Source organism: Callithrix jacchus, chromosome 7 (genome assembly GCF_049354715.1).
Source record: "Callithrix jacchus isolate 240 chromosome 7, calJac240_pri, whole genome shotgun sequence".
NCBI classification, from domain to species: domain Eukaryota; kingdom Metazoa; phylum Chordata; class Mammalia; order Primates; family Cebidae; genus Callithrix; species Callithrix jacchus.
Window position 1 is genome coordinate 88,003,184 of NC_133508.1, and position 26,997 is coordinate 88,030,180.

A 26,997-nucleotide genomic window follows, 5' to 3' on the forward strand; every position below is an offset into this window, starting at 1 on the left:
TGCTCAGGAGTTCGAGACCAGCCTGGACAATATCGTGAGATCCCATCTCTAAAAATAATTTTTTAAATTTAAATTAGCTGGGTGTGGTGGCATATGCCTGAAGTCTCAGCTACTTGGAAGGGTGAGGCAAGAGGATTGCTTGAGACTGGGAGATCGAGGTGGAAGTGATCCACCATCAAGCCACAGCACTCTAGGCTGGTAACAGAGCAAGACCTTATCTGGGAAAAAAAAAAAAAGGAAGCATTTCTTTTCCCTTTTCTCAAAAACCCAATTACATAGTATTTGCTGCAATCACATTGAGCAGTGAGCCTCTTTTACTTGAGGACAAAGATATACATAATTCAATGGATTTAGTTTACTTTAAAAATAAGCCAGCCGGGCCAGTGGGCTCACGCCTGTAATCCCAGCATTTTGGGAGGCTGAGGTGAGCAGATCACCTGATGTCAGGAGTTGAAGACCAGCCTGGCCAACATGGTGAAACCCTGTCTTTACTAAAAATACAAAAATTCACTGGGCATGGTGATGGGAGCCTATAATCCCAGATACTTGGGAGACTGAGGCAGGAGAATCACTTGAACTCACATAAATGATTAGATTACAAAATGTGTATTTACACAATCTTGACATCAAGAACAAAAAGTCAAATAAATTTGTGATGAAATATATATAGTATAGTAACGGATCTATAATTTCAGAAAGCTAAAATGTTGCCCTTTTTTGAAAAAAAATGGTAGCTTATACCCAATAAATACTGCCTTAGTGGCGTACTGTAAATCCTGATATACTGTGTTTTCATTTTATTTGTTAAAAATATTTCTTACTTTCCTTTGAGACTTCCTCTTTAGAATCATGATTATCTAGAAATGTGTTATTTAGAAGTTATGATAGTTTTCAATGATTTCTCTGTGTTAGATGTTCATGTATCACGTGCACTTAAAAAGAATATGGATTTAGCTCCTGTTGGGTTGAATGTTCTATAAACGTCAATTAGATCCAGTTGATCAATGGTAGTAACATCAATATGTGGCATCCAAGGTTTCCCTGGGGATCATCTCCATCCCAGTCAGCCTAAAGGGGGAAAGAGCATGAAGAAAATTGCCTGGAATGTTTTTATGACATCACTTCCACTCAAATTCTATTGGTTACAACTAGGTCATATGGCTTCACCTAATGGTATGAGAAGCTGGATCATGTAGTCTAGCTTTTTGCCTGGGAAAAAGAAAGAAATGTATTTAGGCTAACAACGAGAAATCTCTTTCTATTCTCTGGAAGTGCTCATATAAGATAAGAAATACTTGAATCATGGGTATACAGTAGAAATTGTAAAGTTCTATTTTCTTTGGGGGAAATTTTGTAACTATTGATTCAGTTTAGTGGATACCGTTCATATATGTATTTTTTATTGAATCCATTTTCTGAGGATATATATGTTTTCTATTACTTCTTGAGTCACTTTATATAAGTTACTTATTAGGTATATGTTATTTTGCATAAGTTTTAAAGTAAGCATAAATTCATTGAAAGTATTTATTTTAACCTTTGCTCTATCTGTAATTATGTTCTTTCTTCATTTTTAATATTATTTATTATGCCTTCTATATTTTTCATTTGGTTAATCTTACTAGAGATTTGTCCATTTTATTAGTTTTTATCAAGATCATAAACTTTATTTCATTAATTTCTGTTCCTTCTTATTTTCTTCCTCTACTTTCTTTGGGTTTATTTTGCTGGTCTTTTTCAACTTGTAATGTATATGCTAGGCTCATTCATTTTCAAACTTCTTTTCTAATACATGCATTAGGGCTACATATTTTCCTTAAATTTTGTTCCAGCTGTGTTGCTATGAGTATTTATGCATAGTATTTTCATTATTATTTAGTTCTGTGTATTTTCTAGGTTCCACTGATTTCTTCTTTAACTAGTGAGTTATTTACAATGTGATTTTTAAACTTCCCCTAGCACAGGAGCTTTTCTTAGGATATATTTCAGGTTAATCGAGATTAATTGCATTATTGTCAGGGAACATGGTATATATAATAATGATTTTATAAAACTTGTTGGGTCTTGGCCAGGTACAGTGGCTCACACCTGTAATCCCAGCACTTTGAAAGGCTGAGGTAGAGGAATCACTTGAGGCCAGGAGTTCAAGACCAACCTGGGCAACATAGAGAGACTCCATCTCTACAAAAAATTTAAAAATTAGCCAGGCATGGTGGCACACATGTGTAGTCCTAGCTACTTAGGAGGCTGAGGTGGGAGGAGCAGTTGAGCCCAGGAGTTTGAGACTATGGTGAGCTATGATCATGCCATTGTACTCCAGCCTGGGCAACAGAGTGAGATCTTGTTTCAAAAAATAAATAAATAAAAATAAGAACCCCACAAAAGCCACAAAAAAAACAAAAGCTTGTTGAGTCTTGCTTTACGGCATGCTAAGTTTCAGATGTCTTTCCTTTTTTTTTTTTTTTGGAGACTGAGTCTTACTTGGTCACCCAGGCTGGAGTGCAGTGGCACAATCTCGACTCACTGCAATTTCTGCCTCTTGGGTTCAAGCAATTCTCCTGCCTCAACTGCCCTACTAGCTGGGACCATAGGCACACACCATCACTCTGGTTAATCTTGTGTACTTTTAGTAGAGACAGGGTTTCACCATGTTGGCCATGTTGGTCTTGAATTCGTGACCTCAGGTGATCCACCTTCCTTGGCCTCCCAAACTGCTGGGATTACAGTCATGAGCTGCTGCGCCCAGCCATTATGTTATTAATTTCTTATAACATTATCTTATTTATTCCTTGCTATAATTCTGTGAGATAGTATAATTCTCATTGTTTCAAGTGAGAACATTAAGATTCATCCAGTATAATAAGTAGCTTTTCAAAATTCACAGATCCAGTTAGGCTTATATCAGATCAATATGGTCCACTTTACATACTGGCTGCACATCAGCCCTGCATATATTTCATTATAGATTTTTAAATCTCGGAGTAAAGATTAATTCTTATTGTAAATAGCTTTTTATCTCCCTGTGCCCCCCCCATACAGTGTTTCACATATATTTGCTGTTCAACAGATATTTGTTGATTGGACTAAACTATTTTTATACAGCATAAACCTAAGAATGAAATCCGACAAAACTCAAGAAGAGCAAAATAAACAGGTAGTTTGCGAATACTCAAAAATAAAAGCAGGACTTATAGTTCTGGAAACATTGAAAAAAATAATCTGAAAATATTCCTGGTACAAATACTTAGTACTTCTGATTTAATATATAGATCTATAACAGATAAATATGTAACACATAAATATATAAATATGTGAATATAGGCAGGCTGAAGAAGAAGGACTTACAAATGCAGTTATAGAATTGGGAGGAAAAACAAGTGAATTTAAGTTACAGACATTAAAGCAAGAGAGGGAGAAAAGTCAATAGTGACCTTTTGATTTTGTGTTAATGAAGTTATTAATCACTGTGGAAATAGAAGTTGTATGTAAGTAGAAATTTTTATTTAAAGAAGTTTGGCTATAAATGGTAAGGAAAGGCCCAATTGTAAGCTAGAGGGTGCTGTAGGGAGAGAGTTTTATTTATTTTCAGATGGAAAAGTCATAATCAGGTTGAAGACTTAATCCCTTTGACTAGGCTATTTCTTACGGTCTAGATCTTAAGATTCGGCTCAGGTGTCATTTCTAGAAAACTACTTTTGCATTGGGTCAAACTCCCTCTGTTGTTATAGCACTGTAAACAGGTTATTCTCATAGCACGTAGGACATTTTAAGGAACATAGATGTTTAAATGATTCGTTCTCTTCTAGACTGTATGCTCCATGATAATGTGTTTTTGTTTTTGTTTTTTTTTTGAGACCAAGTCTTGCTCTGTCACCCAGGCTGGAGTGCAGCAGTGCAATCTTGGCTCACTGCAACCTCTGCCTCCTGAGTTCAAGCAATTCTCCCATCTTAGCCTCCCAAGTAGCTGGGATTACACATGGGAGCCACCAAGTCTGGCTAATTTTTGTGTTGTTTTGTTTTGTTTTAGTAGAGATGGGGTTTTGCCATGTTGGCCAGGCTGGTCTTGAACTCCTTACCTCAGGTGATCTGCCCACCTCGACCTCCCAAAGTGCTGGGATTACTGGCATGAGCCACCACACCTGGCCTGTTACTTATCTCTGAATCATCAATTCTTGACTAGTATTTGGCAATAGAAAATTATCAGGCAATGTTTAACCATACAGCCTTAAAAAAAACTTTCTTCTATCTTTCTTTCATAAGATCTTCCTATGTCTTTATTTTGTATTATTCCATTATAACACCCATAATACTTTGAAATTGAACTTTAAAAATATGTATGTCCTTCCTACTAAGCAGCATACTTCTTGAGGGGAAGAACCTTATATTATTCATTTTTTAATACTAGCATTTATCATTCATTCATTGAATATTTAATCATTTATTGAGTAACCAATCAGTCATTATTCCAAACTCTGAGAATAGAATAGTGGAAAAGACTTGTGTTCTATTGGTTCTAAGAAGACAGACAATAGACAATAAACCAATAAATAAAGAATATTGTTAATGATTATTATTAAAGACAAAGAAATAGGGTGACAAAATAGATCCCACACTATTGAAAATGGGTGGGATCTTACTAGGGCCAAAAAAAAAAAACCCCAAAAAAACAAAAAATGGGAAGTTATTACTTTAGATAGGATACTTAAGAGGGGAGTCAAAGAAGTAAAAATACTACCTTTGTATATAACATTATTTTATGATATATATTGACTAAACCTTCAGAGTAGGAGCAGAACGTAGTGATCAGACAGTCACGCCTTCTCATTTTACAAATTGATTCAGACAGAAAGCAAGATTTGTTGAAGGTATTTGCAAATATGTAATTTATCTTTCCTGTGGTAAAATGTTTTGGAAACTTTCATGTTCTTTATATCTCATTGAAATTCCCCTGAGAGGTAAATGATTCTTTTAAACCAAGGGCTGGAATTGTGTACTAGTCACACCTATTTTCTGTCCTAATGGAGAATTTTTAAGGAGGGGAAAGGGAAAAGGGCAGAGATTCTCAGAGGTGAAAGTTAAGTGGGCTATAAACAGTGATACAAATATAGAATGTGCTACAAGGAGACTTGCAATATCTAAATAGATGAGTCAGGAATTATATATGAAGCATTAAATTTTTTCTGATTTTTCTAAGATATTCGTGGTAGAATATTTGATATACAGAAAGGTCTAGAGTGAAACTTTTACCTATAAGCCCTTACCCCAGGAATAACCAATGTTGATTTTTTTTTATATAAATAACATTTCCTCTCTCTCTCACTCTTTTTTTTTAACAAAATTGAGATTATATTATGTCTATATATTTCTAAATATTTGAGGAAAGGAAATCAGCCTTGGCAAAAAAGTGAGACCATGTCTCTAATAAAAGTAAAAAGATTACCCAGGAATGGTGACACGTGCCTGTAATCCTAGTTATTTGGGAGGCCAAGGTAGAAGGATCCCTTGGGCCCCAGGAGTTCAAGGTTGCAGTGAACTATGATTGTGCCACTGCATTCCAGCCTGGGCAACAGAGTCAGACCCTGTCTCCAATATATATTGGAGAAAAGCAGAAAAATGAAAAGGAAACAGAATAGCAAACACCCATGTAATCTCCTCATAAATGAACTTTTTTTTGCTCATGTAAGCTTCAGATTTGTAATTTTTTTTTTCTTTTTGAGGCAGAGTCTCACTACAGGCATGTGCCACCACTCCCAGATAATTTTTGTATTTTTAATAGAGACAGGGCCAGGCTGGTCTCGATCTCCTGACCTCATGATCCACCTACCTCGGACTCCCAAAATGCTGGGATTACAGGAGTGAGCCACCGTGCCTGACCCAGATCTGTAATTTTTTTTAAGGAACTTTAATATTGAGCATGGTGGCTCATGCCTATAATACCAGCTACTCAGGAAGCTAAGATGAGAGGATCACTTGAGGCCATGAGTTCAAGACCAGCCTGGGTGATAGAGAGAGACCCCCCCACCGCCCACTTACATGCCACTCCATAAATGGCTGCTCCAAAGGTAGTGAGTCTCAATTGATTGTTCACAGTCAGTTGCAGATCAAACTTTTTGTTCAGTTCTTCCTCCTCTTATCACTGCTGCACTTAGCTAGTCTAAAAAAGTGTTTAAAAAAAGAAAAAGAAAAGAAATATTACAGATAAAGTCTAAGTTTGTGTTCTGTCTACCGTGCCATCTACCTCTTTCCCCAGTTTCCAATTTGTGGGCTATGTCAAGTAGTGCTCCTATAAATATTTTAGCACATATTTTGAGAACATATGTATGCTCCTCAGTTGGGTATTTGCCTAAGAGTTGAATTGCTGGATTATAAGAATGCATGTGTTCAGCTTTTATAATAGTACTAAACAGTTTTTTAAAGTATTTTACTGAATGACATTCTCACCACCAGTGAATGAGAGTTTGGCTACTCTGCCTCCTTGCCAGTACTTCATATTTTCTTTTTCATTGGAGGCACTGTATATAGTGGTCATAGTATCTCATTGTGATTTAATTTTCATTTCCTTAATGATTAATAACATATTTACATGTTTATTGGCCATTTAGATTCTCTTTTGTGATACTCTTAAAGTTTGAGTTTTTTTAGTTGACATAATTGTGCATATTTATGGGGTACAGAGTAATATTTTGACACATGTATACAATGTGTAATACTCAAATCAGGGTTATTGGGATATCCCTCACCTCAAACATTTATTTTTGTATTAAGAACATTATAATTCTTATCTTCTAGCTATTTTAAAATATATAATACATTGTCATTAACTATTGTCACCCTGCTCTGCCATCAAACATTAAAGAACATATTCCTTCTAACTGTATGCTTGTACCCATTAATCAACTTCTCATCATCCTCCCCTCCCCCACTCCCTTCCCAGCCTCTGGTAACCACCATTTTACTCTCTTCATGAAATCCACTTTTTAAGCTCCCACATATGAGTGAGAACATACAATTTTTGTCTTTCTGTTCCTGGCTTGTTTCACTTATGACTTCCAGTCCCATCCATATTGCTGCAAATGTTTCATTTGTTCTTAGGACTGAATAATATTTCATTGTATATAGATACCACATTTTCTTTATTCACTCTTTCATTGATGGACACCTAGGTTGATTCCATATCTTGGCTATTGTGAATAATGCTAAAACAAACATGGAGGTACAGATGTCACTTTGGTATATGATTTCCTTTCCTTTGGATATATATCCAGAAGTGGAATTGGTGAATCATATGGTAATTTTATTTTTATATTTTTGAGAAAACTCCATATTGTTTTTCATAATGGCTGTACTATTTTGCATTCCCACCAACAGTTTATAAGGATTCCCCTTTCTCTGCATCCTTGTCAAATTTGTTTTTTGTCCTTTTGGTAATAGCCATTCTAACTGGGGTGAGATAATACCTCATAGTGGTTTTGATTTGCATTTCCCTGATAATAGTGATGCTGAACATTTTTTCATATACCTGTTGGCCATTTGTATGTCTTTTGAGAAATGTCTATTCAGTTCATCTTCCCATTTTTAATCAGATTATGTTTGTTTGCCACTGAGTTGCTTGAGTTCCTTGTATATTTTAAATATTAATCCCTTGTCAGATGAATAGTTTGCAGATATTTTCTGCCATTCGACAAGTTGTCTCTTCACTTTATTGATCATTTTCTTTACCGTGCAGAAGGGATTAGTTTGATATAATCCCATTTATTTATTTTCGCTTTTGTTATTTGTGCTTTTGAGTTCTTATTCACAAAATCTTTTCTCAAACCAATGTCCTGAAGCATTTCCCTGTGTTTTTTTCTAGTTGTTTTATAGTTTGGGCTCTTACACTTAAGTATTTAATCCATTTTGAGTTGATTTTTGTATATGGTGAGAAGTAGTAAGAGTCTTCTGCAGATGGATATCCAGTTTTCCCAGCAAGAGGTTGTTCTTTCCCCAGTGAGTGTTACTGGCACTTTGGCAAAAATAAGTTGGCTGTAGACATGTGGATTAATTTCTGTGTTCTCTATCCTGTTCCATTGGCCTATGTTTCTGGTTTTATGCCAACACTGTGCTGTTTTGGTTATTACAGCATCGTAGTATATTTTGAAGTCAGATAGTGTGATACCTCCAACTTTGTTTTTGTTTGTTTGTTGCTCAGGATTGCTTTAGCTATTCAGGGTCTTTTGTGGTTTCATACACATTTTATAATTTTTTCCTATTTCTGTGAAGAATTTCATTGTTAATTTGACAGGAATTGTATTGAATCTGTAGATGGTTTTGGTTACCCTTGATAGGAATCGTTTTGGATCTGTAGATTGTTTTGGCTACCCTTAAATTTTTAACATCTATATTTAACTGTTTTTCTTAAAAAATATATATATATAAAGATATTCACTGTCTCTATTCCTTACCCAATCTAGTTGATAAAGTCCCGTAGCAACATTTAAATTACTACTATTCTCCCACTTACCAGTTCTATTCTTTTGAAAAAGCTATTTAGCCTCAATTTGCCTCATCTGTTTTCTCAAATGTAAAGTGCAGAAATCATAAAATTTGGAGAATTAAATAATGTTATTAAAGCACTTTGAATAGTGTCTGGCATATGGTATTTTCAGTATAAATGTTAGATATATTTTTCATATATAGCATCATTTAAATTTATTTGACTTCCTAATTTGGGGCATTTAGAGTTTTTATGTTACAAGTATCACTATGAGAAATAATCTTATATAACCTTTCTGTATCACTAATTAATTCCTGAATGTAGACATTTCTGATCTCAAAGAAAACTAAGATTTGACAGGCACTATCTTGAAGCTGGAAATTACTTAGAAAATAATACAAATATGGAAATGACAAAAGTCTTTATCATGTCATATTCTTAGAGAAACTTAATAGTACATTCACACAAAAGATCTTCAGTTAGTTTTACCCTCAATCTTTTCCCAAAATAATATACTCCTCAGTTGTCTTAAGGTTCAAACTCTATAAAGCCTCCTATGAAATCTTTCTTTCTGGGCTGGGCTCGATGGCTTACACCTGTAATCCCAGCACTGTGGGAGGTTGAGACAGGTGGATCACTTGAGGTCAGGTGTTCGAGACCGGCCTGGCCAACTTGATAAAATGCCATGTCTACTAAATATACAAAAAGTAGGCCAGGTACGGTGGCTCACACCTGTAATCCCAGCATTTTGGGAGGCCGAGGATCACCTGAGGTCAGGAGTTCAAAATCAGCTGGGTTGACATGGTAAAACCCTGTCTCTAGTAAAAATACAAAAAATTAGCCAGGCATGATGACAGATGCCTGTAATCCCAGCTACTCGGGAAGCTAAGGCAGGAGAATCACTTGAACCCAGGAGGCAGAGGTTGCAGTGAGCAGAGATTGCTCCATTGTGCTCCAGCCTCAGTGACAGAGCAAAACTGTCTTAAAACAAAAAAATAAAAATAAAAACCAGAAAGCTTTATTCTTCTTATTCCTCTTCCTCCTCCTCCTCCTCCTCCTCCTCCTCTTCCTCCTCTTCTTCTTCTTCTTCTTCTTCGTCTTTGTCTTCTTTCTTCTTTTTTGAAAGCTTTTTACAGTTTCTGCAGATTTCAGAATCTTAATGAAGACTTGACCAACTTATAATTACCCCATGCCTTCTTCATTCCTAATTATTTTTAATACATACCAGAATTACTGTAATTTGTAGCAGTGATAAGATAATGGGGGGAAAACCCCAGAGGACTGGCTTTAATTTGCTGCATAACCTTAGTTCATTACTTTTCCTTCGTGGAGCTCAATTTTACCATCTGTAAAATGAAGGGTAACATCCTTTTAATTCCTATAGGTGTTTATCTTTCACTTTATAATGTTTTCGGTTACCTTTCTTTCTTTCTTTCTTTTTTTTTTTTTTTTTTTTTTTGAGACGGAGTTTCGCTCTTGTTACCCAGGCTGGAGTGCAATGGCGCGATCTCGGCTCACCGCAACCTCCGCCTCCTGGGTTCAGGCAATTCTCCTGCCTCAGCCTCCCAAGTAGCTGGGATTACAGGCACGCGCCACCATGCCCAGCTAATTTTTTGTATCTTTAGTAGAGACGGGGTTTCACCATGTTGACCTGGATGGTCTCGATCTCTTAACCTCATGATCCACCCGCCTCGGCCTCCCAAAGTGCTGGGATTACAGGCTTGAGCCACCGCGCCCGGCCCTCTTTCTTTCTTTCTTTTTTAAGAGAGACAAGTTTCATTTTGTTGCCCAGACTAGAGTGCAGTGGAGTAATTTTAGTTCAGTGTAACCTCAAACTCTTGGGCTCAAGCTATCCTGCCGCCTCAGCCTCCCGAGTAGCTGGGACTAACAGGCAAGTGCCACCACATCTGGGTAATTTTTTCTTTTTCTTTTTTTTTTTTTGTTTTTGAGACAGAGTTTCACACTGTAGCCCAGGCTCAAGTGCAGTGGTGCTATCTCAGCTTACTGCAAATTCTGCCTCCCAGGTTCCAGTGAATCTCCTGCCTCAGCCTCCTAAATAGCTGAGACCACAGGCACATACCACCATGCTAGGCTAATTTTTTTTATTTTTAATAAACAGGGTTTCACCATGTTGGCCAGGCTGATCTCAAACTCCTGACCTCAGGTGTTCCGCCCTTCTCAGCCTCCCAAAGTGCTGGGATTACAGGCGTGAGCCACTGCACCCAGACCCTGGTTAATTATATTTTTTAATTTTTTGTAGAGATGGTGCTTGCTCATGGTCAGGCTGGTATCCAACTCCTGGCTTCAAGATCCTTCCGCCTCAGCCTCCCAAAGTGTTGGGACTACAGGCATGAGCCACCACGCCCATCCTCATATTACCTTTTAGATAAAACTTGTAAAGATTTCTAAGATCTTAAAAATTCCTCATATTTGTTGCTTTATTACCCTTATCTGCCTCCTTATAAAGATTGATAATACAAATCTTAAAATGAAAAGTGTCTTATGTTGGAGGGCTGCCAAGAATGAGACTGGAGAAATAAAAAAAAAACTAGACTGAGAAGGAAGAAAAACAGATAACAAGGTGGTGGCAGCTGTACAAACACAAACAAAACCAAAGTTTCAAATACTGGCATCGTCAAAGAAATGTGTCCTGGGCCATGATCATCAGGAGGCCCCGTGTAATTCTCTAATCCAGGGTCTTGGAGTTTATTAGAATTGCTTGGACTAGAATTCCCATCTCCCAATCTCCTGATTAATGTCTTAACACTACACCATGCTATATTATTTGAAGTATATAATTTAATTTTACCTAGAGATTGAAAATATATGCATGAAATAATCTTTTGTAATTTATTTGGATAGGTTTTTTAAATTACTTAACCCATTTTCTGGCTGCCGGTGCTGTTATTTTGGGAATTGGTTTCTTTGCTTTGGCATCAGCTTTGTGGTTCCTGATTTGCAAACGAAGGTAAGGTTTATTCGAATATTTGTTTAACCTTTTTTCCTTTTAAAACTTCAATAAAGGACTTTTTCAAATGGTAGTAAACTTAAATAACTATGATAGTATTGGTTGTGTAGTTTGGAATTTGGTCCCCCCTTTGGTTGGGGACTGAGGCTTTACATATTATAAGTAGCCTGAAAAAAGAAATACTGATAATAGCAACGTCCATGCATCGAAATTTTGAAGGATAACAAGACAGACTTTATTTTCTTCCTCCCTCCCTCCTTCCCTCCCTCCCTCCTTCCCTCCCTCCCTTCTTCCCTCTCTCCCTTCCTTCCTTCCTTCCTTCATTCCTTCTTTCCTTCTTTCTTCTTTTGACAGAGCCTTGCTCTGTCACCCAGACAGGAGTACAGTGGCATCATCTTGGCTCACTGCAACCTCTGCCTCCTGGGTTCCAGCGATTTCTCCTGTCTCAACCTCCAGAGTAGCTGGGATTACAGGCATGCCTGGCTATTTTTGTATTTTTAGTAGAGATGGGGTTTTGCCACATTGGCCAGGCTGGTCTCTTAACTCCTGACCTCAGATGATCTGCCCACCTTGACCTCCCAAAGTGCTAGGATTACAGGCATGAGCAACCATGCCTGACCTTTATTTTCTAGACAACATGGGTTTGATTGTAATGTGAGATGAAAAGTTTTTAAAAATTGACTCCCAGTTTTAGAGATTGAAAATATTACAGAAAAGAAAGCTTTTCTTCAGGAGATACTTAAGAAAAAAGCTGACAGAATGCCTTGGTATGGTCTAAAAGTGGTCTTTTGTCAGAAACAGAAAAAAGATTATTTGACACCTCAATTCCTTTCAACTGTAAAATTTGGTGTTTCTAATTATTAAATCGTTTCAGGTTGGGTGCCGTGTCTCATGCCTGTAATCCCAGCACTTTGGGAGGTCAAGGTGGGCTGATCATCTGAGGTCAGGAGTTTGAGACTAGCCTGGCCAAAATGGCGAAACCCTGTCTCTAGAAAAAATACAAAAAAAATATTAGCTGGATGTAGTGGTGCACACCTGTAGTCCCAGCTACTCTGGAGGCTGAGGCAGGAGAATCATTTGAACCCAGGAGGTGGAGGTTACAGAGAGCCGAGCTATTGCACTCCAGCCTGGGTAACAGGAGTGAAACTCCGTCTCAAAATAAATAAATAAATAAATAAACAAATAAATAATTTCAGTGTTTACATTGTCTAAGGTTTAAAACATATAAATTGTAGCATAATCTTCCCACACAGTCTTCCAGTGTTACCTGTCTCAGATGAATACACAATACCCATCTACATTCACTGGTCAGAAACCTAGAAATTATTCACTTACTTATTCTTCCAACAAATATTTATTAGGTGCTTGCCATTGTTCTAGGTATTGAGCATACAACTGTGAACAAGTTAAACAAGTTCCTGTTTCATAGATTTGCAATGCCACTAGCAGGGGACAGCTAATAAACAAATAAAGTAGTCAGAATATGTGTGTACTAAAGTAGGTTGTATTTAATGTAAGACCTAAGGTAGAAGGAACCAGACGTATGAAGACTTTGTGCAAGAGCCATCTAAACTAGAAGCAGAGCAAATACAAAGACCCTAAGGAATGGTCTTGACATATTTAGCAAACAGAAACAAAGCCAAGATGAATAATCTGCAGTGTGAGAGGAAAACAATCATGAGATTGAAGAGACATGTAAAGGCCAGATCACATAAGAATTTGTAGGCTAGAATATGGAGTTGGATTTTATTAGTGCCATTGGGAGGTTCTAAACAAGGGGAATAGCATTGTCATAGTAGCTAACACTGAGTGCTTTCTACATAGGTACTGTAATAAGTGCTTCATATGCTATCTCCTTTAGACTTAACCCAATGAGGTAGAAGCAATATTACCTCTATTTTATAGACTATCCTAGGTGGAGTGTGATGACTCATGCCTGTAATCCCAGCACTTTGGGAGGCTGAGGTGGGCAGATCACTTGAGGCTAGGAGTTTGAGACCAGCCTGGCCATCAAGGCAAAACTTTGTTTCTACTAAAAACACAAAAAATTAGCCAGGCATGGTGGCACAAGCCTGTAATTCCAGCTACCCAGGAGGCTGAGACACAAGAACCCTGGAGGCAGAAGTTGCGGTGATCCAAGATTGCACCATTGTGCTCCAGCCTGAGTGACAAGCGAGACTCTGTCTCAAAAATACATAAAGACTATTTTATAGCTGATTTACATTTTAATAACTGTTTAAAATTGAGGTTTAGTTTACATGCAAGAAAGTGCATAGATTTGAAATGTACAGCTATCAGTTTCAACAAATATACATCTATGTAACCACCACTCTATCAAGATAAAGAGCTTTTCCTTAGCCTGGAAAGTTCCCTTATGTTCCTTTCCAGGCATCACTCCCGACCTCCCACCTTAGAGGTTAGAATTATTCAGATTTCTATCACCGTAGATTAATTTTTCCTGTTCTTGGATCATATGGACTTTTTATGTCTGCTTTTTTTCACCCAACATATTTTCCAGGCTGGGCACGGTGGCACATTTTTTTGTGTGTGTGGCAAAACACTAAATATATTTATAGGTCATCTTTGTCTGGAACCAATGGGAAAAAACTAGGTGCAGAGGGGAAAGGAGGAGGGGAGGGGAGGTTTAAAAGTTCCAATCATTCACAAAAGATAGAAGACATCATCTGATAGCAGCACTGAAGCAGTCAGCTGTGCTGAGTAGACCATCCTGGGTCGACTGCAGACCAACTGTGTCCCAACAGGAGTTTCAAAGCCCTGCTCCTCGGCTAGTCCAGGGAACCTGGGCAATAGTTTGTTACTGTTGTTGCTTGTCCTGGTATTGGCAGAGATGTTAAATACTGCAACTTTAATGGGTCCTGGGCAAGTATGAGGTCAGTGTATGGTTATTTATCTGGAGATGTAGGTGTATGTTCAAGAAGGGGGAACATCTGTAATCGTGACACTTTGGGAGGCTAAGGTGGGCAGATCTCTTGAGGTCAGAAGTTCGAGACCAGTGAACAGTGAAACCTGGTCTCTACTAAAAATACAAAAATGAGTCGGTCACGGTGGCGCATGCCTGTAATCCCAGCTACTCGGAAGGCTGAGGCAGGAGAATCACTTGAACCTAGATGGCAGAGGTTGCAGCAAGCCAGGATCATGCCACTGCACTGGAGCCTGGGCAACAGAGCAAGACTCTGTCTCAAAATAATAATAATAATATTTTTGAGATTCATTTATATTGCATTTATCCAGCCATAGTTCATTGTTTTTGTTGAGTAATAATATTACTCAATCAAGGTATATTCCATTTGATGAATATACCTTGGTTTGTTTATCTATTCTTTTGTTAATGGACATTGGGGTCATTTTGTTTTTAGCTCTTAGGAAAATGGCTGCCATGAGCATTCTTGTATAAATCTTTTGTACATGTACTTTCACTTTTCTTAGGTAAATACCTAAAACTAGAATTGTTAAATCATGTGATTAGCTTTATAAGAAACTGCCAAACACTTTTCTGAAGTGTGTACACACTCCCACCAGCAATGTATGAAAGTTCTGATTTACACTTTTTAAAAAATATCTTTATGTCTCTGTGAAGCCTGTATTGTGATGGCGCAAGAGTGAAAGCAGAGAGGCAAGTCAGGAGACTATTGCATAGTCTGGGTGAGAGTTTATGGTGTCTTTTGCACTAACGTGGAAGTTGAGAAGATGAAAAGATGTAGCTGGATCTGAGATAGGTTTTGCAGGTAGAGTCAGCAGATCTTGTTGACAGATTGAATGAAAATGGCAGAATTAATGATGACACATAAGTTTTTACCGTAAGCAGCTACGTAGTTTATACTTTACTCAGCTCAGTTAAGCTCAGCCATCTTCCGAGACAAGGAGATTATGAAAGAGAGGAGCAATTTAAGGAGCAGATGATAAACTAAGCTTTGTATTTGGATGTAAGTTTGAAAGCCTGTTAGACATCCAAATGGAAAGGTCAAATAGGCAATTGGATATACATGTATAAACTTCAGGAGAGAAGTCAGGGCTGAAGATTTGATATATAGAGAGTATCTAAAGTCATAGAAATGGCTGAGACTAACCAAGGAATGAATGTCAAAAGAGAACATGTCCTACAACTGTGCTCTTCATGCCACCAACATTTAGAAATCTAGAGGAAGAATAGAAAGAATCAACAATGCCTGTGAAGAAAGAAAATCAGAAAGCTATGGTGTCAAGGAAGTCTAAATTTAAAACTGTTTCAAGAAGGTGGTGGCAGCTATATTGAAGGTACTCAAGTTGAGAAAGATGAGAACAGAGAAACACTTTTTGAATTTAGCAACAGAGATGTCATTGGTGACCTTGATGAACAGTTTTACTGGTATAAGAGGTTCAGAAGCTCATCTTTGAGCAAACACAAGAGGTGAGAACATTTAGACAAGTATAGACATCTCATTGTGAACAGGATTCCCCCAGCACAGTAGCTGGGGGAAAATGCAGGGTCAAGGAAGGAATGGGTTTTATTTTTTTCCCTAAAAATGAAAGACATTCTTGAATCTCCCTCTCTCTTCCCCACTCCAACTAGACTTGAATCATCACTACACTCTATTTACTTTACTTCATGTATTGCTCATATCTATTCAATTATCTCCTTTACCACAGCCACCGTCCTATCCAAGTTCTCTTTATCCCCCACAGAGACTACTGCAAAAGGAGTTATAACTGACTCCTACCTTCAGCATTGTACTAATTTAATCTTTTCTCCACACTTCTACCAGATATTCTCCAAGGGCAAATCTGATCAAGTCACCCTTTTTAATGGAGAACGCTTTTTTTTTTTGCGATGGAGTCTGGCACCAAGATCACACCCAGGCTGGAGTTCAGTGGTGTGAACTCAGCTCACTGCAACCTCCACCTCCCAGGTTCAAGCAATTCTCCTGCCCTAGCCTCCCAAATAGCTGGGACTATAGGTGCGTGCCACCACATCCAGCTAATTTTTGTATTTTTAGAAGAGACAGGGTTTTGCTGTGTTGGCCAGGTTGGTCTTAGGTGATCCACCTGCCATGGCCTTCCAAAGTGCTGGGATTACAAGTGTGAGCCACTGTGCCAGGCCCACCCTACCATTCTACCCCACGCTCACTATATTTTAAAGGACTTCATTGGCTTTGAGATAAAGATAAACCTTTTAAGGACTTACATGGTCTGCCCGAGCATATGCCCCAGTCTCATCTCTCACTTTCCCTCTTGCTTTCTGTGTTTCTGTTACATTGTTCTAATCTGGCCAGTAGGTCTTTGTATGTGATATTCTCTCTGTCTAGAATATTCTTACTTTCACATGTCCCCTCTTCCACCACATTCTATTTAAAAACTATTGCTGTTTCTTCAGATGCCCAGTTAAATCATCCCTTCCTTAAGAAAGCCTTCCCTGACCTCTCTAACCAAGTTAATTCCCTTAGTTACATCCACAATAGCAGGTAGCTTTCCTTGACAGCAATTTCCACTGTTGTAATTTTTCATTTTATTGTGATTACATTATTGTCGGTCTTCTTTACTAGTATTTAAGGTCAATGGAAGTAACGAGAATTCCATGAGGGCAGGGGCTGTTCTTTTTCCTTCTACCACTAGATATACAATACCCAGCATAATTCCTTGCACATAGTAAATACTTAATAAATATTCGTTGAGAATTGAATTCAATGAATAAGTGAACCCTAATTGTTAATGCCTCCTTAATATAATATGACCTCTCTCTCTCCTTTTTTTTTTTTTTTTTTTTTGATACGGAGTCTTGCTCTGTTGCCGCGGTCTCGGCTTACTGCAACCTCCGCCTCCTGGGTTCAAGCGATTCTTCCACCTCAACCTCTCCAGTAGCTGGGACTACAGGCTCATGCCAAACGCCCGGCTAATTTTTGTATTTTTAGTAGAGACAGGGTTTCACCATGTTGGCCAGGATGGTTCAATCTCTTGACCTTGTGATCCACCCGCCTCGGTCTCCCAAAGTGCTGGGATTCCGGACGTGAGCCACCACACCTGGCCCATAGTTTTGCCTTTTCCAGAATGTCATGTAGTTGGAATCATATAGTATTTAGCTTTTAAGACTGATTTTTTTACTTTAGTAATACACATTTAAGTTTACTCCTTAAAAGGCACGTCTTTTCATGCCTTAATAGCTAATTTCTTTCTTTTCAATACTAGAAAGTGTTCCATTGTTCTTCAAATCCTTTAGTTGAGAATGATGGTTTGAATCTACATTCCCTTATACTTAACTGTCTTTGATCATCTGAGGTTTTACTTACTGCTTTATTTTCTTTAACTCTCTCTTATTTATTTGCGGTTGTATGGATAAGAAAAGATTACAGACATTCCTCCGATGTGAGTCAGTTCTGTTTTTTTCCTCTTATTTATTGATTTATTTATTTTGAGACAGGGTCTCACTCTGTCACCCAGGCTGGAGTGCAGTGGTGCAATCTAGGCTCACTGCAACCTCTATCTCCCAGGTTCAAGTGATTCTCCTGCCCGAGTAGCTGGGATTACAGGAGTGTGCTACCATACACAGATAATTTGTTTGTTTGTTTGTATTTTTAGTAGAGACAGGGTTTCACCATGTTGGCCAGGCTGGTCTCAAACTCTGACCACAAGTAATCTGCCTGCCTTGGCCTCCCACAGTGCTGGGATTACAGGCATAAGCCACTGTCCCAGCCCCTCTTACTTTTTGCCAGAAATATGCTTAAATACCAAAATTGACCAATAAGTTGCATTTTATTTAATTTCCTTCACCATTAAGAATAATTTTATGGAAAGGCTAATTAACATTAAAGTCAATTAATTTTCTCACAACCAGAAGGAAATATATCAAAGACTCCTGGCTAACATTCAAACTGATAATAATAGCCCTGCATACATAGCTTAATTTACATTTCATGAATAAAATAAGTAGCTTAATTTATATTCTGTGAATAAAATAGAGGTAATAAAACCTAACATATGAGTAGAGAGTATGTAAATTGACTTGTGCTTTTAAAAATAAACATGCTATGATTTATTTATTCTGATTTTAAAGATTTATCTATAAATATTGGAAATAATAATTTTAATTGTTTTATAATCTAATTCAGGTTTAATAATATTCTTTGTAAAATATTTTTCAGAGAAATATTTCAAAATTCCAAATTTAAAGCAATTTATGAGAGATTCAGGCAAAGACCATCAAAGGCAAAGATTAAATCTCATTCTCAGTGTGTTTTTATTTCTCGAAATTTTCATACTGGGAGATTCCAATTACAGGTAGGTGTGATATTTTATAGCAGTCTTTTTAAATAATTTATTTCGATGCCATGTTTTTAGCATTACTTTCTTAAAATCTGAAGGACAGAAAATCCACTGTTATTTTTTAATTTGAGGGAAAAACTAGTTAGCGTTTATACTATAGGAAAACTGAAAAACTGCTTGGGAGTCTGAGGTGGGAGGATCACTTGAGCCCAGGAGTTCTGGGCGGAAGTGTGCTATGCTGACAGGTGCCCACACTAAGTTTGGCATCAATATGGTGACCTCAGGGGGGCAGGAGACCACCAGGTTGCCTAAGGAGGCGTGAAAATGAAGCAGATCAAAACTCCTGTGCTGATCAGTAGTGGGATTGTGCCTGTGAATAGCCACTGCACTCCAGCCTGGGCAACATAGTGAGACATTGTCTCTAATAAAAAAAAAAATCATGATAAAACAATGCAGGAGGTGATAGACAAAATAGCCAGTGTAGAAAAGAGCATCACCAACCTGATAGAGCTGAAAACACACTACATGAATTTTATAATGCAATTACAAGTATTAATAGAATAGACCAAGTGGAGGAAAGAATCTCAGAGCTTGAAGATGAGCTTTCTGAAATTACAGTAAAACAAGAATAGAGAAAAAAGAATGAAAAGGAATGAATAAAACTTCTGAGAAATATGGAATTATGTAAAGAGATTTAAGCTACAACTCACTGGTATCCCTGAGAGAGATGAGGAGAACAGAACCAATGTGGAAAACATATTTCAGGATATCATCCATCTCTTTCAGGGAAATGCAAGAACTCCAGTAAGATACTTCACAAGAATAGCATTCTTCAGACACATGATCATTAGATTCTCCAAGGTCAAAATGAAAGAAAAAATGTTAAAGGCAGCTAGAGAGAAAGATCAAGCCACCTACAAAGGGAAGCCCTTCAGACTAACAGCAGACCTCTCAAAACTGACACAAGAACACAAAATCAAACACCAGATGTTCTCACTCATAGGTGGGTGTTGAACAATGAGAACACATGGACACAGGGAGGGGAGCACTACACACTGGGGTCTGTTGGGGGGAAATAGGGGAGGGACAGCGGGGGGTGGGGAGTCGGGGAGAGATAGCATGGGGAGAAATGCCAGATATAGGTGAAGGGGAGGAAGGCAGCAAGTCACACTGCCATGTGTGTACCTATGCAACAATCTCGCATGTTCTTCACATGTACCCCAAAACCTAAAATGCAATAAAATAAATAAATTAATTAATTAATTTAAAAAGAAAAAGAAAAAGAAATCCTATAAGCCAGTTGAGATTGGGGGCCATAGTCACCATTTTTAAAGATAAGAAATTGAACCCAGAATTTCATATCTGACCAAATTAAGCTTCAAAAGTGAAGGAGAAACAAGATCCTTACAGACAAGCAAATGCTGGGAGAATTCATTACCACCAGATCTGCCTTACAAGATCTCCTGGAGGAAGCAGGAAAGGAAAGACCCTTGCTAGCCACCACAAAAACACTGAAGTATACAGACCAGTGACACTATAAAGCAACCACATAAGCAAGTCTGCAAAATAACCAGCTAACATAATGATGACAGGATTAAATTCATACATATCAATACTAACTATGAATGCAACTGGGCTAAATGCCTCAATTAAAAGACATAGTAGCAAGATGGAAAAATAAGCAAGACCCATTAATATTCTGTGTTCAAGAGACCCATCTCACATGCAATGATACACATAGACTCAAAATAAAGAGATGATGAAAAATCTACCAAGCAAATTGAAAACAGAAAAATCAGGGGTTGCAATCCTAGTTTCAGACAAAACAGACGTCAAACCAGCAAAGATCAAAAAAAGACAAAGAAAGGCATTACAAAATAGTAAAGGGTTCAATTCAACAAGATCTACTATCCTACATATCTATGCACCCAACACAGGAGCACCCAGATTCATAAAGCAAGTTCTTAGAGACCTTGAAAGAGACTTAGACTTCCACACAATAATAGTGGGAGACTTTTATATCCCACTGACAATATTAGACAGATCATTGAGACAACATTAAGATATTCAGATCCTGAACTCAGCACTGGATCAAATGGACCTGATAGACGTCTGTAGAACTCTTCCCCCAAAACAACAGAATATGTATTCTTCTCATTGCCACATGGCACATACTCTAAAATTGATTATATAATCAGAAGTAAAACACTCTGGCTGGGCACAGTGGCTTATGTCTATAATTTTAGCAATTTGGGAGGCCAAGGCAGGCAGATCAGCTGATGTCAGGAGTTTGAGACCAGCCTGGCCACATGGTGAAACCCCATCTCTACTAAAAATACAAAAGTTAGCCAGGCATGGTGGCGTGTGCCTGTAATCCCAGCTACTCAGGAGGCTGAGGCAGAAGAATCACTTGAACCTGGGAGGCAGAGATTGCAGTGAGCTGAGATGGCACCACTGCACTCCAGTCAGGATGACAGACTAAAAGAACTAGAGAACCAAGAGCAAACAAATTCCAAAGTTAGCAGAAGACAAGAAATAACCAGAACCAGAGCTGAACTGAAGAAGAGTGAGACACAAAAAACCATTCAAAAGATCAATGAATCCAGGAGCTGGTGTTCTGAAAAAAAGTAATAAAATATACCACTAGCTAGACAATATAGAAGAAAAGAGACTATTCAAATAAACACAATCAGAAATGACAGGGGGGATATTACCCTGAACATGGAAATACAAACAACCATCAGAGAATATTATGGACACCTCTATGCACATAAACTAGAAAATATAAAAGAAATGGACAAATTTCTGGACACGTACACCTTCCAGAGACTGAACCAGGAAGAAATTTAATCACTAAACAGACCAATAACAAGTTCTGAACTTCAGTCAGTGATAAATAGCCTACCAACCAGAAAAAGCCCAGGACCAAATGGATTCACAGCTGAATTCTACCAGATGTGCAAAGAAGAGCTAGTACCGTTCCTGCTGAAACTATTCCAAAAAATTAAGGAGGGGGGAACTCCTCCCTAACTCATTCTATGAGGCTAGCATCATCCTGATACCAAAACCTGGCAGAGACACAAGGCAAAAAGAAAACTTCAGGCCTATATCCTTGATGAACATTGATGCAAAAATCCTCAACAAAATACTGGCAAACCAAATCCAGCAGCGCATGAGAAAGCTTATTCACTATAATCAAATAAGCTTTATTCTTGGGGTGCAAGGTTGGTTCAACATACACAAATCAATAAATGTGATTCATCACATAAACAGAACTTATTGGTCTGTTCAGTGATTAAATTTCATCCTGGTTCAGTGTTTTTTGGTTTGTTTTTGTTTTTTGTTTTGTTTTGAGATAGTGTTTTATTATGTCGCCCAGGCTGGTCTTGAACTCCTGGGTGTAAGGGATCTACCCATCTTGGCCTCTTGAAGTGCTAGGATTACAGGCGTCAACCACTGTATGAACCACATACAGGCATGAATCCCAGCCATATGCTTGGGATTTGAAATTGCAGGTTAAAAAAAAATGTTGGGTGAATATTCTGGTAGCTGAATGTTTATACAAAACCAAAATTGTTTACTTGATATAATAAATTTCTAGAAATGGATTTATTAAGTTTCAGTGCAAAAATTTCTACCTGTGTACATGTAGCAGTATATAAGAATGTCCATTTGTCATTCCCTTATTTTGGGTCAAATTTTAATCAGTCTAGGGACTTAATCTTTGGTTCCCAGAGCAGAAATATCAGCATTACCTAGGTGAGCCTGTTAGAAATGCAGACTCTTATGCCCCATCCCAGATCTACTGAGTCAGAATCTACATTTTAACAAGCTCCCAGGGTAATCTAACATCACATCAAAGTCTGTGAAGCAATATTCTAAGGTAATTTATACAGGAGTCACAGAATAAATTGGTCTTAAATCTAGCCAAGGTAAGCCCAGGAAGCCCATACTGGCATTTGTTAATTAAGGTGAAAGTGACAAAGGATTAGTAGATTTTGTAAGAAGTGCTTGTTGGGTGCAGTGGCTCATGCCTGTAATCCCAGCACTTTGGGATGCTATGGTGGGAGGATCACTTGAGCCCAGGAGTTTGAGACCAGCCTGGGCAACAAAGTGAGACCCCATCTGTACAAAATGTTTAAAAAAATTAACCAGGCATGGTGGCATGCACTGTTGTTCCAGCTACTCAGGAGGCTGAGGCAGGAGAATCACTTGGTCCCAAGAGGTTGAGGCTCCAGTGAGCCATGATCATGCCACTGCATCCCACCCTGGGTGACAGAATGAGACCCTGTCTCAAAAAAAAAGGCACTTAATACTAACAAAATGCACAAAAGTATTCTAAATTAGCTTTTCTGGGAGACAGGCAAATGCAGATAAGCACAGAGCACTGACACATTTTCTCCCAGAACATAAGACCTGATGCTATTATCTCTCCAACTTCATCTTCACCCACCCAATCCCAAACACTCCATGCTTTAGCCTATTGTTTATCTAGTGATGTAAGAAAAAACTGAATTAGAATTACTTGCAGAATGTGGTACAATGCATACTCCCAAGCCCACTTCCAGAGGATCTGTTTCAGTAGGATCTGATATTATCATCAAGAATTGAAATTTTTACAGGCACACCAGGTAATTATAATGCCCTAAAGTTCGAGAACTACTATACCACCACACTTCCCAGAACATATCTGGAATGTATTGTTTAAGCAATATTTTATTTGCTATGAAAGAATATTCACAAATCAGGCATGGTGGCGTGCACCTGTAGTCCAGCTACTCAGGAGGCTGAGACAGGAAGATTGCTTGAGCCCAGGAGTTCGAGGCTGCAGTGAGCTATGATAATGCCCCTGCACTCCAGACTGGGTGACAGAGCAAGACCTTGTCTCTAAGAAAAATAAAAACAAAAATAATATTCCCATTTTTTACAAAGACTTCAACCAGAATTCACTTTTTTGTTATTATTGTTGTTAGATCATTAAATAAGTCTAGAAATTCTAATTAATTTTTAGCCCTCTCTAGTTCTGACCAAGTTGCTGAGGATGGAGAAAACAAATCCTATTCAAACTGTTATTCCTAATTCTGGAGACTGCCTTTTTGGGTCAATCCAAATTTATTTCAGATGACACTTCAACACGTTTTCTTTTCTCTTACTATATTTTGGTGAAAGAAATTCATACTGTGGAAAGAAATATTTTCCATTAAAAATTATGTTAAAATGTATTACTCTCATATAAAATATATGTTATATCAAAAGTATTCTGATTTTAAAATATAAATAACTTTTTTTAATGTAGGAGGAGCAAAGAAAAAAGAAAGCAGCACATACAAAAGGTATTTTTTCTCAATAATTTATTAGAAGAAATCTTAATAAACTTTAGCAAATGACATCTTGAAAAATCAAGAGGCTATCCTAAATGTCATCTAAGTATCTTAATGGTATGAAAATGTAAGGGAAGCATTAATTTATTAGTATGTAAAAGGGCATAAATTTTTTAGAAAAATGAAACTTGCAGTATTACATCTTAAACTAAAATGTGAAGTTTTAATTTTTATCTCTTATTTGTACCCAAAGATAGTCAATGTCATATAGTAGTGCTTGTGGATAAAAAGATACTGCATATTACATCTTAGTGCCTCAAAGCATTACCTTTGATAGAATTTTTTTTCTTTTTGTTTCTTTTTCCTTCTACATAATTTTAGGGATGCTGAACAGAAAATATAAAAAGATATTTTACAGAGCTTTAAAAATGTGGAAAATATGAAAAGTTAATATGTTTAGACCTTCAGTGGCTCACGCCTATAATCCCAGCACTTTGGGAGGCTGAGACAGGTGGATCACTTGAGGCCAAGAGTTCAAGACCAGCCTGGCCAATATGGTGAAACTCCCATCTCCACGAAAAATACAAAAATTAGCTGGGTGACATGGCACAGGCCTGTAATCCCAGCTACTTGAGAGGCTGAGGCTGGAGAATCATTTGAGCCCAGGAGGCGGAGGCTGCAGTGAGCTGAGACCACACCACTGTATACCAGCCTGGGTGACATAGTGAGACTCTGTCTCAAAAAAAAAAAGTTAATGTGTTTGCAAGAATGGCCTTATACAGAAATTTTTTAAAAAGTTAATATGTAAAATGTTATAAAAGGTATTATAGAATATTGTATAGATATAATATTTTCCAAAACAACATATTTTAATGGCCAATGTGCAGCCTAAATACTATAATGGGAAAAGCATGAGACAAAGTAATGAAAATCTAGGCTAAAATCTATTTTGTATCTGATTTATAATGGTTCATTTATCTAAGTCTGTTTATTCTTTTTGTGAAGTGGTGCTAATAACAACTATCTTGAAGAATTATTAAGAGCATAAGTAACATATAGAAGTATATCCAAATGCTTTGTAAATTGAAAGTCTCTATAGAAAGGTTCGTTACTATTATTGGTGTTAAGCCAATTCATCTGCCCTTCCCAGTGCAGACCAAGTATTTTCTAATACTTGCTTAAAGAGGCACGTACTTATCTTTTTTGATGTTTAGTTGTCCTTATTTTAAAATGAAACAATTAGTTATAAATACCTTTGCTCCAAATAGATACTATGTATCTTACAAGTGATTTTTGCTTGGTTTTGAGTTGTAAAGATTAGTAGTTATTTATTTTCTTTTTTTTAAATGTTCATTTTTTTCATATATGTAGTAGTTATTTCTACAATCATAAATGATTATTTCTTTTTCAGAAAGCTGAATTTGTAATGTAATATTTACAAAAATTGAATATGTGAAAAATGTCAGTTTACTAATTATACCAGTATTTTTAAAACAAGGCAGTCTTCTAATTTTAAAGAAAATTTTGAAGCATGTCTAGCCTAATTAGTCTTTTTCTGCTTGAGCATGTTGACTTCATTTAGAGTAGACTTTTCCATTCTTGATTATCATGAAAATATTGCTAATTCCTAATTACATGTAACACTGTGTGGATGATGATAGCAACTCAGAATTTATTTATAGCATTATTCTGCCCATTCTAAAATTGTCCTTATAATTAAGGGTTGGCTCATGAATATGTAATATTCATAGCAAATCTATCTTTTTACAGCAATTAAAGATCATTCTAAAGATGAGTCCTGCCATGCAACAAAAAAAGTCATTTGTGATCCCTCTGAGGGATCCCCAACAAATCGCAGCAGTGTTACATTAAGCTTATCAACATTGCCATCTGATTCTTATTACAGTCAAAGTATAGAAGCAGCTGATGACTGGTTTTCTGATGATTCTCTAGTGAAAAAGAACTCTTCAACGCCTTCTCTCGGGGGACCTCTACTGGAAAAAGTATATCCATACTTGTCAACCATTTCACTGGAAGAGGGTACTGAAGATGTACTAAATGACACTTTGTGATCATCAAAAAGATGACCACATTAAGGGAAAATGTTCATGAAGAAACACAGAGGTTGAAATACAAAACCTTCATCATAATACTGAATGACTTCTTTCTTTTGAAACCTCCTATGCACTGGAATCAATTAACAGCTTCTGAGTCTCTTAACATGTCCATACTAATATTACTTTTTTGTTCTTTACCATAGAGTGGCTCTACTTAACTTGCTGGTTCTTATTTCTAGAAACAAAGTTAGGAAGAACTAGAAGTGATGTCATGAACATTAAGCTTAACTTACTGTATCTCATCCAAAGACATACTAACTAGTATGAATGTATTTTGACAAATAGGAGAAAAACATTTAAAAATCTTCATCCCTCCCAATTTTTTTTTTTTTTTTTTTTGAGATGGAGTTTCACTCTTGTTACTGAGGCTGGAGTGCAATGGCATGATCTCGGCTCACCGCAACCTCCGCCTCCTGGGTTCAGGCAATTCTCCTGCCTCAGCCTCCTGAGTAGCTTGTACTACAGGTGCACGCCACCATGCCCAGCTAATTTTTGTATTTTTGGTAGAGACGGGGTTTCACCTTGTTGACCAGGATGGTCTTGATCTCTTGACCTCGTGATCCACCCACTTCAGCCTTCCAAAGTGCTGGGATTACAGGCTTGAGCCACCGTACCTGGTCCCATCCCAAAAACTATATATATTTATGTAAATATGTATGTATTTTTTTCTTTTGTTATTTATTTATTTTTAATTGTACTTTAAGTTGGGGTACATGAGCAGATCTTGCAGGATTGTTGCATAGGTACACACATGCCATGGTGGTTTGCTGTCTCCATCTCCCCATCACCTACATCAGGCATTTCTTCCAGTGTTATACCTCCCCAACCTCCCTACCCACTGCTGTCCCTCCCCTAGCCCCCCAT

The 26,997-nt window shown here is 37.5% G+C and overlaps 1 protein-coding gene and 1 long non-coding RNA gene across 2 annotated transcripts in view; one reads left to right on the forward strand and one right to left on the reverse strand.

The window, feature by feature from the left end:
• Positions 1 to 1,182: 1,182 nt before the first annotated feature.
• Positions 1,183 to 26,415, forward strand: C7H1orf185 (chromosome 7 C1orf185 homolog). The gene is made up of 5 exons (XM_035251416.3): positions 1,183 to 1,306; positions 11,336 to 11,441; positions 18,575 to 18,710; positions 23,992 to 24,028; positions 25,787 to 26,415. Exons 1-5 carry the CDS (start codon positions 1,303 to 1,305, stop codon positions 26,086 to 26,088), a joined length of 585 nt encoding a protein of 194 aa, XP_035107307.1. The 5' UTR covers positions 1,183 to 1,302; the 3' UTR covers positions 26,089 to 26,415.
• The window catches only part of LOC144576996 (uncharacterized), a 108,499-nt gene continuing 87,570 nt past the window's right edge, over positions 6,069 to 26,997 (reverse strand). The window contains exon 4 of the long non-coding RNA XR_013520061.1: positions 6,069 to 6,154. This is a non-coding gene — a long non-coding RNA (uncharacterized LOC144576996). The remainder of the gene's footprint in view (positions 6,155 to 26,997) is intronic.